Genomic DNA, 18,270 nt, shown 5'->3' on the forward strand with positions numbered 1-18,270 from the left:
AGCTTGGCAACTTCTTCCCCTATTGCACGATATCTTTCTTCATCAAAGGCCCTTCGCCGCTGCTTGACAGGGTAGAAGGATGGTCTGATGCTCAACTTATGCGTGACGATCTCAAGGGTGATGCCCGACATATCAGCGTAGGACCATGCGAATATGGCGATGATGTCTCGTAGAAACTGAGTGAGCTCTACCGCTATCTCTGGGGCTAGCTGAGCGTAGATGCTGACCGTCCGCTCAGGGTGCTCATCGGAGATGCTGATAACCCTTATGGATGTTTCTGGGTTGACAGGCTCATTATTTACATATTTCTCCTCGTCATCCCTAGGATCTTCAAAAATATTTGTCACTGGTACATGGTTTCCCACCGTTAGGATCTCATGGCGGCGCGTCGACCGCGCTATAGTTGTGGAGTAACATTCTTATGCCAATTGCTGACTTCCATTCACATAGCATGTCCTGTTGGGTGTGGGGAACTTCATGAGAAGCATGTATCTGGCTATGATGCACTTTAGCTTGTTGAGCGCTGGTCAACCGATGATGGCATTATAGGAACTGAAGCAATCGACGAGGATGAACTCCGTATATATCTCCGTTGTGCATGAGCTAGCGCCGATGCCTAGGTGCATGTAGTCAGAACCTAGCGGCTGTGTGACATCACCAGAGAAACTGAGCAAGGGCTCGTGATCTTAGAGTAGTTTCCTATTCCGCTGGAGTTGGTTATAGCAGCCATTGAAGATGACGTTGACAACGGATCAGCTATCAATGAGGACTCTTCCCACGGACCATTTATCGAGCATAGCGTCGATCAATAATGGATCATCGTTGGGTAGATGTACTTCGCGCTCTTCTTCCTCCGAGAAGGTAATGGGTTCCCAACTAGACCTTGAGAGTTTAGCGGATCTCTCATAGCGGATGTTGCAGATTTCTTTGGGGTGGTTGGCGCGTGCATAGCGCTTTCTTGCCCTGTGAGACATGTTGGTGATCAGAGCACCGCCGTCGATAGTGTTGATGTGATGCATGGGCTCGATGTTGGCGACCACCAGTGATGGTTGACGTACCTTAAATTGTTCAAACTTACCATCACGATACAACGTCTCAATAGCCGTTTTGAGAGCGTTGCAGTTGTTGGTGTTGTGACCGCTGTCCTCATGGTACTTGCACCACCTGCTAGTGTTTCTTGGTTTTCCCACCCTTAGGTACTTTCTTGGGAGTAGCGGTGGGATTTGGTCTTTGCACTGGTCATATATCTCTTCATACGAGGCTGTAAGGACTGTGAACACTGCGTACCGCTGGGAGGACTCCTTCTGTTTGTTACGGTTATCCCCTTGAGATGAGCGGTTTCCCTTGTGGTAATGTTGGTCCTTTTGCCGCTTGCTCTGGTAGTTGCCATGTTGCCACTCTCTCTTCTTATCAGTTGGCAGCGTGGCAGAGGTTTTGTTAGCGATCTCTTGATGGCTGGAGGAAGGTTGAGTGGACTTTGCTGGTGTTGGCGGCGATGGTGGTGTTTCTCCATATGTGATGAATTCTGCCTGTACGTGAATGTCTGCTTCGCTCAAGACATGGTCATATGCAGCATTTGGATGATTATAATTGAGATGATAGAGAAATGGTCCCTTTAGGAGTCCTTGCTTGAAGGCTGCCAGTGCCATTGTTTTGTCCAGATCGCAGCACTGAGACGCCACTGCTCGCCACCTGGTGACAAATGCCTCCAATGTCTCCTCTGCACCCTGTTTGACGTTGAACAACTGACTTGTGTTGTGGTGTCCGGCGGCCAACAGGATGAACCAAGAAAGGAAAGTGTTTAATAGTGTGTGGAATGAGTCGATGGATCCTGGTGGGCATTCAAAGAACCAGCTCATTGCCTCACTAATGAGCGTTTCGCTGAACAAGTGGCAGAGGGTGGCATCATCAAATCCCTTGTTGTTAGTGACTTTTTTGAAGGTGTCCATATAGACGAATGGGTCAGTCATGCCGCTGTAATGTGACATCTATGGTGTCTTTCCATGTGCTGGTCTGACGACTTACAAGATCTTGGCGGTGAACTGCCCTGGCCTGGATGAAAAGAACGGATTTGGGATTAGCACTGGGGCTCCTGCCTCCGCCCGAATTAGCCTTTGCTCTAATTGTTGCATCTTTTCTAGGATTAGGGCGGTTGAGTCGCCAACGAGCCCCGTCTGGCTGTTCCGCTGTGCTAGCCCCCGCCTAGGGGCAGGTGGATTTCCTTCAGTTCTAGCCCTGGCTGCGGAGCGGCTGGTGTGCAATTGTGACTCCGCTTCCTGTTCTAGCATTAATCGGGGTAGGGAAGGTGGTCCCATTGCTAGTAACTCAGGTGGGTTCAGTGGTACATGCATTTGTATGACTGGTGCGGGTACCAATCTACCAGCATTGAGTTGACTACGCCTGGTACTGTGCGATTGCTCGCTCTGTGCTGGGTTAGCGTTTGCCTCCAGCACCTTCTTTAGTTCGTCAAATCTTGACATCAGCGTGGCCACCTGCTTTTGGGCCTCAGCCTTCTCCCTGAGCTCCGGCTCGCGCTCCCTGTTTGCCTTGTGGAGGTATGCTAATGCCAGCTCATACATAGCGGCGAGGTCCGGCACTAGTGGGCGACTGCTACTTGGTCGAGCCTCCGCTGTAGTTTGAGTTAGCGGGACCTGGGGAGTATGTTGGGGTTCCATGCTAGGGTTTGACCGGAGTGTTGAATAGTGCACGGTTAACGTTACCCGTTGGATTAACATTAGTCGCGGGGTTGGTGGGATGGGGGTTGGCGGATTGGTTCGCCTGCTCTTCAGCATTTCCCCCGCTACCGTTAGTCATGGTGATTGTTGTGGTGGGATGGCCTTTTGTTCAAGGATTCCCACAGACGGCGCTAATGTTAATGTCTAAGATTTGGCGGTAGCCTAATCTTGGTTAACGCGGGTCCGGTGGGCGGACCGCTACTCGTGGTATTCTCGGAGCTTCCGCTATCTGTCAAGTAAAATACAAAGTGGCGTCAGAGGGAGACAGCTGGGCAGTCTCCTCTTCTCCGATGCCTAAGTTAGTTAATGTACTTATGTTGACAGTATAACAATAGGTAAGTAGTAAATGCGTAATTAATGAGGAGAGAGGAGTGAACCTTTTATAGGTGGGGAAGAGGCTGACCTCTTCCTTGTTTTCAATGTGGGACTGATATGCTTCAGTTCCCAGTTTTTGGAGCTTTTAATGCTGTTTTGGCGCGGCGCGTCAGTGGTGATGTGGGGGTGAGCCGGGGCTCAAGCGGTAGCCTGCTTGGCTGTGTTTCCGTAGGTCACACCATTGGTGGTAATTAGTACTACTGGCGGTATCATGAGCATGGCTCATTATAGCTAATTATGCATTGGCAAATGCTCATGTAAGTACAGATTGAGATTGTATCAGCTTTGTCGTGGGCATGAGGCCACCTCTCAAAGGTGACAAAATAGAGTGATACCTCCAATGAATCAAAATGATATCCCTTCCGACCCTTCTCTTTTGTTAAAGACAATATATTATTGGTATGTTGGGGCAGAAGTATAATTTATAAGTTGGGTGGGTTGAGAAGTAAAAGTATATTTAACTATATAGATGGTAACAAGTTTAGTACCCATTATTATTTCTATTTTTGATGTAAGGTACTGTTATTAATTGGCAAAACTAGGAAGTTTTTATATATAAACTTTTCTATATAGAATTTTTTTTATTGAATACTAGAAATACACTAAGAGCATCTTTAGCAACGCTAACTACTTTTTAATCAAATTTTTGTCAAAGTAGTTACAAAATCATTTTGGCCAGCCACTTTAGAAATACGTCTGCATCAGTGCTCTCTATTTTATCTAGTTTTGAATCTATATACTATCCAAGCTTAATTTTTCTTTACTTGCGACTGCGCGACTTTAATTCAATCATCTTCCATCTACATATTGCATCTGTAAGTAAAGCCTTTTTTTTTTTTTTGTTTAGGTAAAAGTAGTTTGATCAATGGTTATTAAGGAATAGAACTGTGTGAAAATACGGTGGTCTAGGCGCCGCCGATGACACCAAAATATTGTAATTCGAATTTAAAAGTTTTGTAGAATTGGAATCTGAAACTGAATACAGAGATGCACAAATGCAAAATCAAACCCATAAATTGAAGTGATTTGTGGTCAGAATTAAGGTTCATCATACTTCTATAACCTAATATTCTTCTTCTACACAATTAAAATCTTCCATTCAATTTCAATTCCACCATCTTAGAAACAAATAAGGTTGGGTGGGAGAGAGAGAGAGAGAGGTAGACGATAGAAGAAGAAAAAGAGAATCATCAAAATAAAATAAAAACTAATTAAAAATTAGTTTTTTGTGAAAATACTATTATAACCCCAAAAAACACCTCACATGCAATGCACGTGATCAATTTTAACAGAGAAGTGATGGAAAATAAGCCGAGGTATCAAGTTGATTTGTTTTTGAAAGTTTAGGTATTATTTTAATCACTTTTGAAAGTTGGAGATCATTCTATACGGTGCAAAAGTTTAGGCACCGTTGGTGATAAAAACTCTTATAATAATGTCAGTGACCGTTTATCTTGAACCAGGACGTGAAACCTTTTGTCTTGAACCTGGATAGGTTTTCATGGATTGTTAAGAAGATATTACCTGCACGATTTGTTTTGAAGGATCATGAGACTTGTGACGTTTCTGCTTACCTGCGGGATTGTCCTTGATATAGAACAACATGACTGAGACTAATCAGACTTCAGATGGTAATGGAAAATTCTGAATAAGTGAGATGGGATTGAGATTGTATTAGCTTTGTCGTAGGCATGTGGCCACTACTCATTCCCCTCTCAAAGATGACAAAACAAAGTAATGCCACAGATGAATCAAAATGATATCCCTTCCGACCATTCCCTTTTGTTAAAGATAATATATGATTGTTTTGTTGGGGCACAAGTAGAATTTATAAGTTGTGTGGGCCGAGAAGTAAAAGTAAATTTAACTATATCGATGGTGCCAAGTTTAGTACCTATTATTATTTCTATTTTTGGTGCAAGGTACTGTTATTAATTGGCAAAACTAGGAAGTTTTTATATATAAACTTTTCTATATATAGAATTTTTTTTATTGAATACGAGAAATACACTAAGCGCATCTTTAGCAATGCTAACCATTTTTGAATCAAATTTTTTTCAAAGTAGCTACAAAGTCATTTTGGCTAGCCACTTTAGAAATACGTCTGCATCAGTGATCTCTATTTTAGCTAGTTTTGAATCTATATACTATCCTAGCTTAATTCTTCTTTACTTGTGATTGCGCGACTTTAGTTCAATCTTCTTCCTTCTGCATATTGCATTTATAACCCAAGTTTTTTTTTGTTTTTTTTTTATGTAAAAGTATAGTTGGATCATGGTTATTGAGCAATAGAACTGTGTGAAAATATAGTGGTCTAGGCGCCGCCAATGACACCAAAAAATTGTTATTCGAATTCAAAAGTTTTGCAGAATTGGAATCTGAAAATGAATACAAAGATGCACATATGCAAAATCAAACCCATAAATTGAAGTGATTTGTGGTCAAAAGGATCTAATACCCAATATTCTTCTTCTATAAAATTAAAATCTTCCATTCAATTTCAATTCCACCATCTTAGAAACAAATAAGGTTGGGATGTTTCTCACCTTCTGAAAAAAAAATAAAGAAAAAGGGGGGAGGGGGGAGAGAGGTAGACGATAGAATAAGAAGAAGAGAATCAACAAAATAAAATAAAAAATAATTAAAAATTAGTTTTTGTATGAAAATACTATTAGAACCCCAAAAAACACCTCACATGCACCGCACGTGATCAATTTTAATAGAGAAGTGACGGAAAATATGCTGAGGTATCAAGTTGATTTGTTTTTTAAAATTTAGGTATTATTTTGATCACTTTTGAAAGTTGAGTATCATTCTGTCCGGCGCAAAAAAGTTTAGACTCAGTTGGTTATAAAAACTCATTCGGAAAAGCATAACAACAAGTTGTCATCTTCTTCTTCTTCTTGAAGAAACCTCTGCAATTATATGCTATTCTTTGTCTTCAACCCAATTTCTCCAATCCTATCTTGATTTTCAGCAAGTTTTCGTCTTTATCTTGGAAAAAAGATACCAAAACGTTGGTATAAAAACTACACTCAGCTCAAATTTCACGTGTCACTCAAATTTTAGTACAACTACTACCCTCAGCCTAGATATTTCCCTCTATCTGGCTCTGTGAACTTTATCTCTACAATGGAATTTGAGAGCATTTCAGGAAACTTGAAGGACAAGAATATCTTAATCACTGGAGCTACCGGCTTTGTAGGAAAGGGTACTATTTGTTTGACTCTCCCCCTTCCTTCTCGCTCTCTCTCTTGATTGTATGTTTACATAGCTATTTTTTAGAAAACTCAAGATCTTAGGATCTCTCAGTCTCTCTCTCTCTCTCTCTCTCTCTCTCTCTCTCTCTCTTGTTTGCATGTTTACACAGCTATTTTCTAGAAAACTGAAGATCTTAGGCCAACAATTGTCATATAAACTCTAAGAGCTGTTGTTGATTTTTACTGCTATTCTCAAAAACTTATGTCAGGATGTGACCAGCAGTTAATTTGTACTTCTAACAGCTAATTATAATTGTAACACTTATCATGCAGTCTTGGTAGAGAAAATATTAAGAGTTCAACCAAACGTGAAAAAGCTCTATCTTCTTTTAAGAGCTTCCGACACCAACTCAGCCGGAAAACGCATGCATAATGAGGTTTGTGGAAGAAAAATCCAAACTTAACTTTCATAAAAGTTGAATTGACACTTATTTTCACGTAAATTTTATTAATTAACTTGTTTTTGTTACAATTATTTAGATCACAGGGAAAGAGTTGTTTAGGGTTCTGAGGGAGAAATGGGGTGCAGATTTTGATTCCTTCATATTAGAAAAAGTTGTTCCTCTGTCTGGAGACGTAATTTTTGAAGACCTAGGAGTGAAGGTAATCAAACAAAAGGAAGAGATATGCAATGAAGTACATATCATAATTAATTCTGCAGCAACCACCAAGTTTGATGAAAGGTAATTATTGGTTATACATTTAGTTCAATGAGAGAACAAAATTTTCATTTTAAATTTAAGTAAGAATGTCCTCACCAATTTAATTGCAATATAATTAAATCATATGAAATAGAAAATATTTTTTCAATTACACTAATTAGTAATTGATTTGCTATTTTTAAAAGGTTGCAAGCCTCTTATTTCAGCCAATGATGACTTCAATATGAACTTGTTTGTTCCAAAAATCCAACTTAAGAAAAGTGTCAAAGACAACCGTCAATACGTTGTTTTTTTTATTTTTTAAATATTATAATCGAAAAGTAAATTTATATACATTTGAACACTATTTCTTGATTCAGGATTAATAGTTCAGATTCTTTTCTTATATATTAAGCGTCTTGATTCAGGATTAATAGGTTGGATTATATATTTTCTTATATATTAAGCGGAAACGATGATCTTTAATGATATATTATATGAATAAAATTACACATAATGACCCTCACTTCTTATGAGCATACAAAAAGATCTATTATCGAAGGAGCACCACCAAATCTTAATATTATGAGCATGTGACATAGAAAACACTAGATCTAGAACTAGACAATATGTAAGAGAAAGTCAAATTCCTTCAACATTCCTGACCTAACCCGACCCAGTTTTTGAAGTTTTATACAAAATCACCTGGGTTCCGGACTTGAACCAAAATAGCTGCATGCATGCCCAATTACTATGAAATTCCATTTCAACGATCCAAACCACTATGGCGCTATAGTTTTGTTTCCACTCACATATCATATGTCATATTTGTAAACTCAGCAAAATTAGATATCATTTTGTTATTCCTATTCAAACAGTCCATGCCATTTAAATCAATACACACACATATACGTACTCAAACAAAATAACACGTCTTTAATATGACATGATACTAAGTGTTTTTAAATTATTTAATGTCAATACATAGCACAATATACATATCTAATGTGCAGGTATGATGTTGCATTGGAAGTGAATACATTTGGAGTTTTGAATATGTTGGACTTTGCAAAAAAATGCTTGAAATTGGAGATGGTTGTCCACGTGTCAACAGGTTAGTTTTTATCTTTAGCTTTGCTATTGTACTAATGGATCTTCCAACTCATCTGCGCCTGCTTATGCTTCTTGAATTTGCTTGACCTGTGTTGCATGTTTTCCAGCCTATGTGTGTGGTGAAAGGGTAGGGCTGATACTAGAGGACTCCTCTTCAATGGAAGAGATGGCGAAAAAACCCAGTAAATTTTACTTGAAATCACAGGAAAAAAAAATAGTGGAGAGCAAATTGAAAGAACTACAAGCACAGAATGCTTCGGAAGAAGTTATAACAAATGCAATGAAGGACTTAGGCACTACAAGGTTTTAGAGTTTGACTAACACTACTCCCTATCAACTTTCAATTAAAGTTTTGTTGGACTTTGTTTATTATTGTTTGTCTATTTTCACCTTAGGTCTAAGTTGTACGGGTGGCCAAATACCTACGTTCTTACAAAGGTGATGGGAGAAATGTATCTAGGGCATGCAAAAGGTAATCTATCCATTGCTATTATACGTCCAACCATGATTACAAGTACATATAAGGAGCCATTTTCAGGCTGGATCGAAGGTTTCAGGTAATGAGCATGTAACCCTCATTATTTTATTTAATGAGATATATGTTTGACTAAAAATGATCGGTTTAGGTGTCTAAGGACTAGCATTTTTCTTTTCTTTTTTTCTATTTGGTTTGTTGGTAAAAGATGAGAAATTGTAATAGAGATACATATTTATCTCAGCATCAGTTTCAATGATTACAAGAATGGGATACATATATATTTGACCAAAAAAAATAAAAAATTCATGGATAATGTATATATTAACTATTGATGATTATGTACAGGACCTATGATAGTCTAATTGGTGGTTATTGGAAAGGGAAGCTCACAGGCATACCTGTCGATCCTATGTCAGTAGTGGATATGGTGAGTTTAAGCTATTTGCATATTATTAACGTACCTTGTTTGATCAACTGCTTCTATTTAAAGAATCAATAGTGTGAACATATTTTTACTTGAAGTTATAATACGAAAATGTTTATTGAAATTCAAATTCATTCTCGAGCAGGTGTTACATAATAATTGTTGAATTATGTATGCAGATTCCAGTTGACATGGTGGTAAATTCGATAATTACAGCAATGGTAGTTAATGCGAATAAATCTGGCAAAATCATTTACCACGTGGGAACATCATTGCGAAATCCCTTAACATTTTCTGATTTTAACAACTTTATGTTCCAATATTGCACCAAAAATCCGTGGCTTAACAATGATGGAAGCCCCGTCAAGGTTAAAAAGTTGAAAATGTTGAGGAGTATGGACGCTTTTCACTTGTACATGCAAATACCATTGCAGGTTTGTTTGTTTTTTACTTTTTTCCTTTCTACCACAACATACACTAATTCATTTATATTCTTGTAACCATGATCTTCATTGACTAGTTTCCTTCCATTCTTTTAAGGCATTAAAGTTCATGAACAAGGAATTTGACCAATATTTCCAAGACGTATACGTTAACTATAACAGGAAAGTCAAATCAGTGAAACGGTTGGTTGATCTCTACAGAGCATATTTGCTATTCAAGGGCATGTACGTATGTTTTGTTTTGCTAATATTTCAATGATTAAACATAGATTGAGTTGTCTAATTATGTACATCAAGGTTGTATATTTGCATCAATGTGATGTTTGTCCACATTTTCGCTTGTAGCTTTTACGACACTAATACAGAAGAGCTGCGAAGGATAGCAAGTGAGAACTACACAGATGCAGAAAATTTTAATTTTGATCCAAAATGCATAGATTGGGAAGACTACTATATGCATACTCATATTCCGGGCTTTGCACAGCATGTTGTCATCAAACACAGCCGAAGTCGACTCTGAATGAACAAATTATTTCTTGCGCTGATATTACTGGGAGGAGAATAATTAATGGCTGCTAAAGAGTTCAACGAGTGTTGTATTTTACAAAAATAAAGATCTAGCGATAATATGTTTTATTTATGATATTTTATGTGTACTTTTACATATATTACTTATCCATTGGAAATGCTTGAGAGTATGGATCCCACAAGAAAAAATGGGGAGCTTGCAAATTAATTTATAAGGGTTTGGATCATACCATCCATTGTCAATTGGTTTGGATGTAAACCCCATATTATTTTATCATAGTATCAGAGTGGGTTATCCCACGTGTGCAAGCCTTGCAGCCACACCGGCTTCACGTCACCCAATATAAATTGTCCACGTGTATGGCTTAAAAATTTGTCACATATGCGGAGGCGTTGAGAGTATGAATCCATATGAAGAAATCAGAACCTTGTAAATGAGTTTATAAGGGTTTGGACCACTCCATCCACTGCTAATTGGTTTTGGATGTGAACCTCAGATTATTTTATCAGGAAAATGCTTTTGGCCTTATTAAGGGCTAAGTTGTTGAGGAGAAGGTAGTTTGTCAAGCCTGTAGCCTAACCAACAGACTTATTTGACCAGCCATAGATTATCGGGAAGTATATCGATTACATGAGACAAAACATTTATATATCCAACAGATTTATTCTACCAGCCATAGATTACCGGGAAGTCTATCGATTACACCAGACAATATATATATATACACACACACACACACACACATAAAGCATCTAACCTGGCTAATTCTAAAGCAATACGTCATTGTACGTACCAAGTTATAGGACTGGAACAATTTTATGGCAGTTCTATTAATAGCAACAATACATAAATGGTAACATCCCTACGAGCTTATGATGGTAGGTATATCCATCATCATGTTGCAACAGAAAAGAAAAAGATTTAGAAAGTTGCACCAATGCAAGTGTTGACTTATGAATCATAGCTTGTAGAAGAAGTTTAGTTGAAGAAGAATGAAACTTGTACTTGAAGGAGAAGCAAACTTGGAGAACAAGATGACTTGGAGACCAAGATGTCTTGTGTTATACAACATGTAGTAGTGTAGGGCTTGTATATATAACCTCATATACACCATTGAATGAATATTAGAAAATTCATCACTCACAAATATTTCTTCATTTCCATTTCATAATTTGACTTGGTATCAGAGCAAAGATCCTAGAGGACTTTGTTTCTTTATTTTTTCTTCATTGTTCTGTCCTCACACTCTGAGGTTAGATCTATGCTCCTTCCTCTAATCTGGAGGTTAGGATTATTTTTCTGTCTTTCAGGAGGTTTCATGCGGCTTCCTGACTAGTCGATCAATATCTCTCGATCAGTCGACGCACCTTCTGTCTCAATTCGATTGCATAATCAAGTTTTTCGTTATGGCATTCTCTCAATTGTTCTGCAACTACTGCAAGAACTTTGGACACACCAAAGAAACATGTTACAAATTGGTTGGTTGCCCACCTGGCGACCTTAACAATTCGAAAATCTGATGGTATGATCTCTACATTGGTTGTTCACAAAAATCGGGGTAAGGTTGGTGTTGCCTTACAAATATCTGACTTTATTGGTGGAGATACTTGGATAATTGATTCAGGTGCCTCAGATCATATGACTTATGGAAAATCCCGTTTTTTCAATTTGTCACCCCCGCCTGTATCTAGTGTTATAAATGCTAATGGTGAGTCTTTCCCTGTAATGGGGATAAGAAATTCAAGTCACTCCTGCTTTGGAACTCCATAATGTTTTATATTATCCAACTTTATCTCATCATTTAATATCCGTACCACAATTAAATGCTCAGTCTAAGTGCTCAGTAACATTCTTCCCTATGTATGCCATTTTTCAGGATCTTCTCAATAGGGAAATAATTGGTAGTGGATATTTGAGGGGGAAACTGTTCCATCTTGATTGCATGTACGGTGGAGAGAAGCCAACAAAGACAACCCGAGCTGCTTTAACAACAAGTTCTGGTCAAATTAGTGAGGTATGGTTGTGGCATCGCTATCTTGGGCATCCTTCTTTTAGCAATATGAAAAAAAACCATGCCTTCTTTGTTTATTGGGATAAATGAGTCTACTTTACGTTGTGAAACTTGTGTTCTTGCTAAGAGTCATCGTGCTAGTTATCCTTCAAGTGTTTCCAATAAAAGTGTCACCCCTTTTGAGATTATTCACTCTGATGTGTGGGGACCTTACAGAGAACCCACTGTTTCTGGAATGCATTATTTTGTCTTATTTATTGATGATTGCACTCGATTATCATGGGTAGCATTTCTTAAATCTAAGGATGTTGCGTTTTCTGCTTTTCAAGCCTTTCAAAAAATGATTCAAACACAGTTCAATGGTCATATCAAAGTTTTTCATTCTGATAATGGGGGAGAGTTTGTTAATCATGATTTTCATAAACATTTCTAAAAGCACGGTATAATCCATCAAACCACTTGTCCTCAGACACCTGAACAAAATGGTGTGTCTGAACGTAAAAACCGTCATCTTTTAGACATAACACGAGCATTGTTATTTGGTACTCATATGCCCAAGTATCTGTGGGGTGAAACAGTTCAAACTGCCTCATATCTTATTAATCGTCTTCCCTTTAGTGTTCTTCAGGGGCATATTCCCTTTGAAGTCCTGTCAACCCATGTCTCTATTCTGTCCTTCCATAATCTTCCTACCCGTGTCTTTGGTTGGTGTTGCTTTTGTCCACATACCCAAAAATCAGAGGTCAAAGTGATACAACTAAAATAGGCGTAATAATTTAACCCTGCAATCACAAATATTAGTCAATCGTATTATAGAAAAAAAGGGGTCTCCCGCAGAGGATTGTGCTTAATATGCAAATCTAGACTTGAAAACAGACAAAACACTAAAACTGACCTCTAATAAAGACGAAATTAAAAACCCTATCTAGACTCAACGAAAAATTATAAAAATTTACAGACACGAACTAGACACGCTAAGAAAGATTCACAAAAAATTTCAAGGGAATCGGAGTTGAATTACTATAATTATAAATAAAACAAAACAGAGAACAGAAACTGACGAAAATAGAGAATTGTTTTTGGGTTTTTGAAATAGATGGGATAAACAATAGTTAGGAACAACCATACACCACTAGACCATGATTCACCTAATATTTGTTAACCTATGTGTTTCTTTTCAATTGAATGTCTTTACTCAAGCTAAGCCAATGATGTGTTGAACTTAACCTATTAACCTTTCATACTTGATATGTTAAGTGCATGATGTCTGCATCCTAACCTAGCTTCTAACATGGAACCTAGAGTGATGTTCTCGCATAACTCTCATGTCAAAAGTCATTAAGAACAAAAAGGTTGTGAATAAAGCTAGGCAATTTCGGTACTGATGTTGTCCTAATCTACCTAGATACTAATTCATATGAATGAGGCTCAAGTCACTTGCTTGACATGATGATCTAAACACGAAATCATAGCAATAAAATCCTAACATGCTTACTATGTTTGCAACCATAATAAATGAAATCAGAATTTATCAATGAGAAACCAATGAATTAACAAACATTCAATATCCAAGAAACTATAAAATTAACGCCAAAATCTTAGTTTACACATGTCTAGGGTTTAGGCAGCCCCTAACTATAAAAAACTATTAGCAATACATAAAAGAGATAAAATAAAACATAAAAAGAGAGGGAGAAGAGAATGGCGGCAATGGACTGATGTTGTGCGTCCAAAGATATCTACAATGATGCCCTAGACTCCTTTTTATATAGTTATTGCGTCAAGACTTCTTCTCCTCCAAGAACTAAGGAATTTGATCTCCAATTAAAGAAGGACTTTTAATTCTTCTTCCCTTATAGCTCTAGGAGATAATCTTTCCTTCTTTGGACTCAGATTCGCGTGCAGCCTGACCTCCTTGTACTAAATCGGTCATAACTTCTTCTAGAAAAATCATATTTATGAACCGTAAAAAGATCTGGAAACTAGACATCCGAGGCTTTCCATCAATAAAAGATCTGGAAACTAGACATCCGAGGCTCTCAATACTCTATCGAAATTGACTGATCTGCACAGGCAGATTTGCTGATTTTGAATTTCAATCCCTCTTTTGCTTCTTTTCTTCTTCTTTGCTCTAAAATACCTATAAAACATATAAACACATTAAATAACTAGAAAATATCAAGAACTAACCATGAAAATATAAAGGAATTTGATATAAATAATGTACAATTACGCTCCTATCAAATACCCCCACATTTAGACTTTGCTAGTCCCGAGCAAACAAAAGAAACTAAACTAAACCAAGGACACTGACCTAATGTACGTCTTCCAAACATCCTAGAGAACGTACAATGCCCACACATATGGTCAACAAGAATCAAGCAATCATATATCAAATCACAACTTCACTTAAAAGCTAATTTATTTTGATAACCATTATGCTCAAAATTTAACGCAAGGATAATCAAACCAATGCAACAAAAGAAACTCAACCTCCTCATGTGTCGAATAAGTGTCAACTCAATTTCTCACAAGGATGCACTCAATTTCTTTTCTCTCATGATTTTCTGACTATAGCATAAGCTTATATTTCACTCAAGTTATATGTGAGAGGAATGATCAATAAAGGCAAACAAATAGCTCACATATGATAACAAGAAAGAAAAGCTTTTCTGAATATATTTTTCAATAAGGATCTCATGAAAGATACCAACTACTTGCACAAATGGACCTAAACCATATGCTCACTCCCACACGCAAATCTCCACAGATCAATCGCCGTCTCCAATGATCAAATAGGTCTTCAATTAAGGTTGTAATGGGGCCAAGGGTTAAAGAAAAAAAGGATAGGAAATAACAAAAATTCTAAAAACCTAGTGAAGCATGTAGTGAAGTAAGAGATGAAAAATCTTTGAAGTCCTCAAGATATAATGTCTAAAACATTAGTGAAGTAGGACAAAGGCCGAAATCTTCATGTTGGGCCTTCACTTCCAAACAAACTCATTTTCACTTGGGGAATCAGATCTAAACTTTGTATTTATTTTTTTTAATGCCGAATACTTGCTTTTCTTCTTCTTCTTCTTTTTTTTTCTTTTTTTCAAAGCAATAAAACTTTTTTCTTATCTTTGGATCATAAATATGATTCCCCCGCACTTGCTCTTTACAACAATCACCTTGAACAAATACATCTCGTGAATATAGCTCCACTAAATCTTTAGAATAAGGGTAAAGGAAAAACTCTACTAGGCTCAAGGTTAAGGATTATGTGGGTGATGAAAGGAAAGGTTAAATGTAGGCTCAAAGGGGTTAACTAGGGGGTTGCACATCTTCTGTGCATAAAAGGGACACAGGTTAATTTGGCTATGGTGGTGATTCCTAGTGCCTTCTTCCCTTCAAAGGTTCAAGCTTAAATTGATAAAAGTTTCGACAGGCATAAGAATGAGTTCTAGTAATCTCTATAGTCCATTAAAGAGCTACAGCAAGTAGTCAATCAAGATGAAAGAATAATGAGATCAACAAATTCCACGCCAAGAAAATAAGATATTTAAACGCTCAGAAAAGAATAGCACATATATAGGCTCAAAAGCTCACAAAGGTTCAAATTAAATTTAGCTCATCCTAGCATGCATCAATTGAATGTCAATCAATACACCAATATAACTATCAATGCAAGACAAGTTAAGCATAATAATCATAAAAATCTATTAACAATTACTTGAAATCATGAATCAATACATGCTTGCAATCATCTTATGACCATAGTATTTATCCGTAAAAGTTCTGCTCATCACAGTGTTGGAAGACTCTTAAGACTCAACAGAAAATAAACTAAGACTAAACGTTTTTTATTTTATTTATTTTATTTTTTTATTTATTTTTTTTATATCGACAACACAAAACTAACAACCTAAAAAGCAAAAAGTTTCAATTTTCTTCCCCCACACTTAAACTAAACATTGTCCTCAATGTTTGACAAATGATCACATGCAATGAAAAGATTTAAGTATAGAAAGAGAGAGAAAAGAAAACAACAAAAACAAGTATAGTTAAGAAAAGTAGAGAATGATCCCCCTTGTAGACCTCCCAATGGACACGACCTTTGGAGACGAACTAAAGACACCAACCTCAAGGCTAATTAAACCTTGACTTCCTAACATAAGGTCCACGCCAAACATGCTCCAAAGGTACTCCAATAATGCTCAAAGACAATAGCAAACATCATTTTTGACAAACTGATTTAAACTAAAACCTTGCAGCGGCCCTTATTTTGATGCTCATAATTCACCCAGCGAGGAATATCCAGCGAGGTTTTCAGAGAAGTCCCGTTGATGGCGGTCAGTGATCGGATTCCGACGACCGATGGCCGGATTCCTACAGCCGATGGCCAGATTCCTACTTCTGGTGACCGAATTCCTACAGCCCGTGACAGGAGTCAAGATGCCCATGACGGGACTCCAGCGAAGTCTTTTATGGCCTCTCTCTCTGTCTCTCTTTATGTAATAAATGGGTGAGGGTAAAATAGTCTTAAAAAAAAAAACTTAATTGGGTATTAGGGAAAACCTTATTAGAGTCTTTATGGGTAAAGGGGAATTAGAAAAACTTAATGAGGTAAGTGGCATAAATGGACAAAAATCCAAAAGTAAACTAAAACTTCATTCATTTCAAGCTTGAGAGTACAGAATGAGATACTGAGTTATATAGTTCCATACAGTCGACTCATCTCTTGACCAAAACGACACCGTCAGATTGCATAAGTTAGTAACAGGTCATAAGGATGGGCTGGGTAGTCATAGTAAGCCCAATAGAAATTGGGGTCCTAACATCATGCTTAGGGGTCATCATGGGCCGGGCTAGGGCCGGCCCTACCCTAAATTTTAGGGCTTAGGGTAGGGCCGGGCTGGGCCTAGTCAAAGTCAACAAAATTTAGGGCCGGGTAGGGTAGGGTCGAGACTTAAATATGTTAACCCTTACCCGCCCAAAAAGCCCGAGTCACTAGGGCCAAAAGGGCCGGGTCGGGCCGGCCTTCCAAATAGGGCCGAAATGGGCCTAAAAGGGCTTTAATTTATTTAACAAAAAGAAATACATTATTCTTTTTTCCTTAAAATGTGGCTTCATGGTCATATAGGCAATATAAAACTCATTGTTTTTTGTTGATCATATTTAATATATATATATATATATATTGAGATTAACTTATAAGTTATAACATTTATAAATATTAGTTAATGAGGTTATATTTAATTAACTATCTCTCTAAATCTCTAAATTAATTTTTATTTAACAAAGGAAACAAGAATTAAAGAAAATAAAGCTTAGGAAATCAATTACCAAAAAAGAGATAAGTTGTATGCTATAGAAAAAAGAGAAATTTATTTTTAAAATAGAAAAAATAGAAAATATTAGGGCTTAAACGGGCAGGCCTAGAGGGCCAGGCCGGGCTTAGCCCTAACGGGCTCAAACGGGTAGGGTCGAAGGGCCGGGCCAGGTTTCAATTGCATGGCCCTTACCCTACCCTATTTGAGAAAGGGTCGGGCCGGCCCGCCCTAATGGGTAAGGCTTCGGCCCTATGGGCCGGGCGGGCTTAGGGCCGAAGGGCCAAATGATTACCCCTAATCATGCTTGTTCAAGATCTGAAATGGCAATCTCAAATGTTTAAGTCACTTGCTTCTTTCAGATGTTTCATTATGTTAGAGGCCACTTGGTATACTCAAATTCATCGATGGTCTCACCCTTGTCCATCGTAGACAGATAACTGCTGGAATATTAACTTACTCTTGGAATGCCAAATAAACGATGAAAATCTGAGAATAGAATCTGAATGGATATTACGGTTCTGGAATAAGGCCTCAAGCCATAGTAAGAAGGAACCATTCCGTTTTAAAGGAATAGGAATATTACCAGCTAAATACCAAATAGATAAAGACATAGGATAATGCATAAAAAAATGATCTGAAGATTCATTAACAAAGTTACAAAAAGGCACAATTGATCTGAAGATTCTTTAACAGAGTTACAAGGCAGAAATATTATGATTATAAATAGACAAACCATGTTTACTTCACATACATTGGAATGAGATTTTTGACTCTTATGGCATGTTTACTGCCCTAAATGGAGATGGAAGTAAATGAAACAATACAAATACAAGTAAACCCCACGTACAAAAAAAAAAAAAATTCCAATGTGAGAGATGTGTAACTGGAGTACCGGACTCCATTATTTGTTCTCATTTATCTTATCTTCATTTTATGCAAGTACATG

The 18,270-nt window shown here is 37.5% G+C and overlaps 1 protein-coding gene across 1 annotated transcript; it reads left to right on the top strand.

Annotated features, from left to right (window-relative positions):
• Positions 1-6,242: 6,242 nt before the first annotated feature.
• On the top strand, positions 6,243-9,989 carry LOC112177878 (fatty acyl-CoA reductase 3). The gene is made up of 10 exons (XM_024316119.2): positions 6,243-6,321; positions 6,644-6,747; positions 6,851-7,053; positions 8,025-8,125; positions 8,232-8,427; positions 8,520-8,681; positions 8,948-9,029; positions 9,206-9,460; positions 9,567-9,694; positions 9,815-9,989. The coding sequence occupies exons 1-10, from the start codon at positions 6,243-6,245 to the stop codon at positions 9,987-9,989; spliced, it is 1,485 nt and encodes a 494-aa protein (XP_024171887.1).
• The last annotated feature ends 8,281 nt before the right edge of the window (positions 9,990-18,270 follow it).

Source organism: Rosa chinensis, chromosome 7 (assembly GCF_002994745.2).
Source record: "Rosa chinensis cultivar Old Blush chromosome 7, RchiOBHm-V2, whole genome shotgun sequence".
NCBI classification, from domain to species: Eukaryota; Viridiplantae; Streptophyta; class Magnoliopsida; order Rosales; family Rosaceae; genus Rosa; species Rosa chinensis.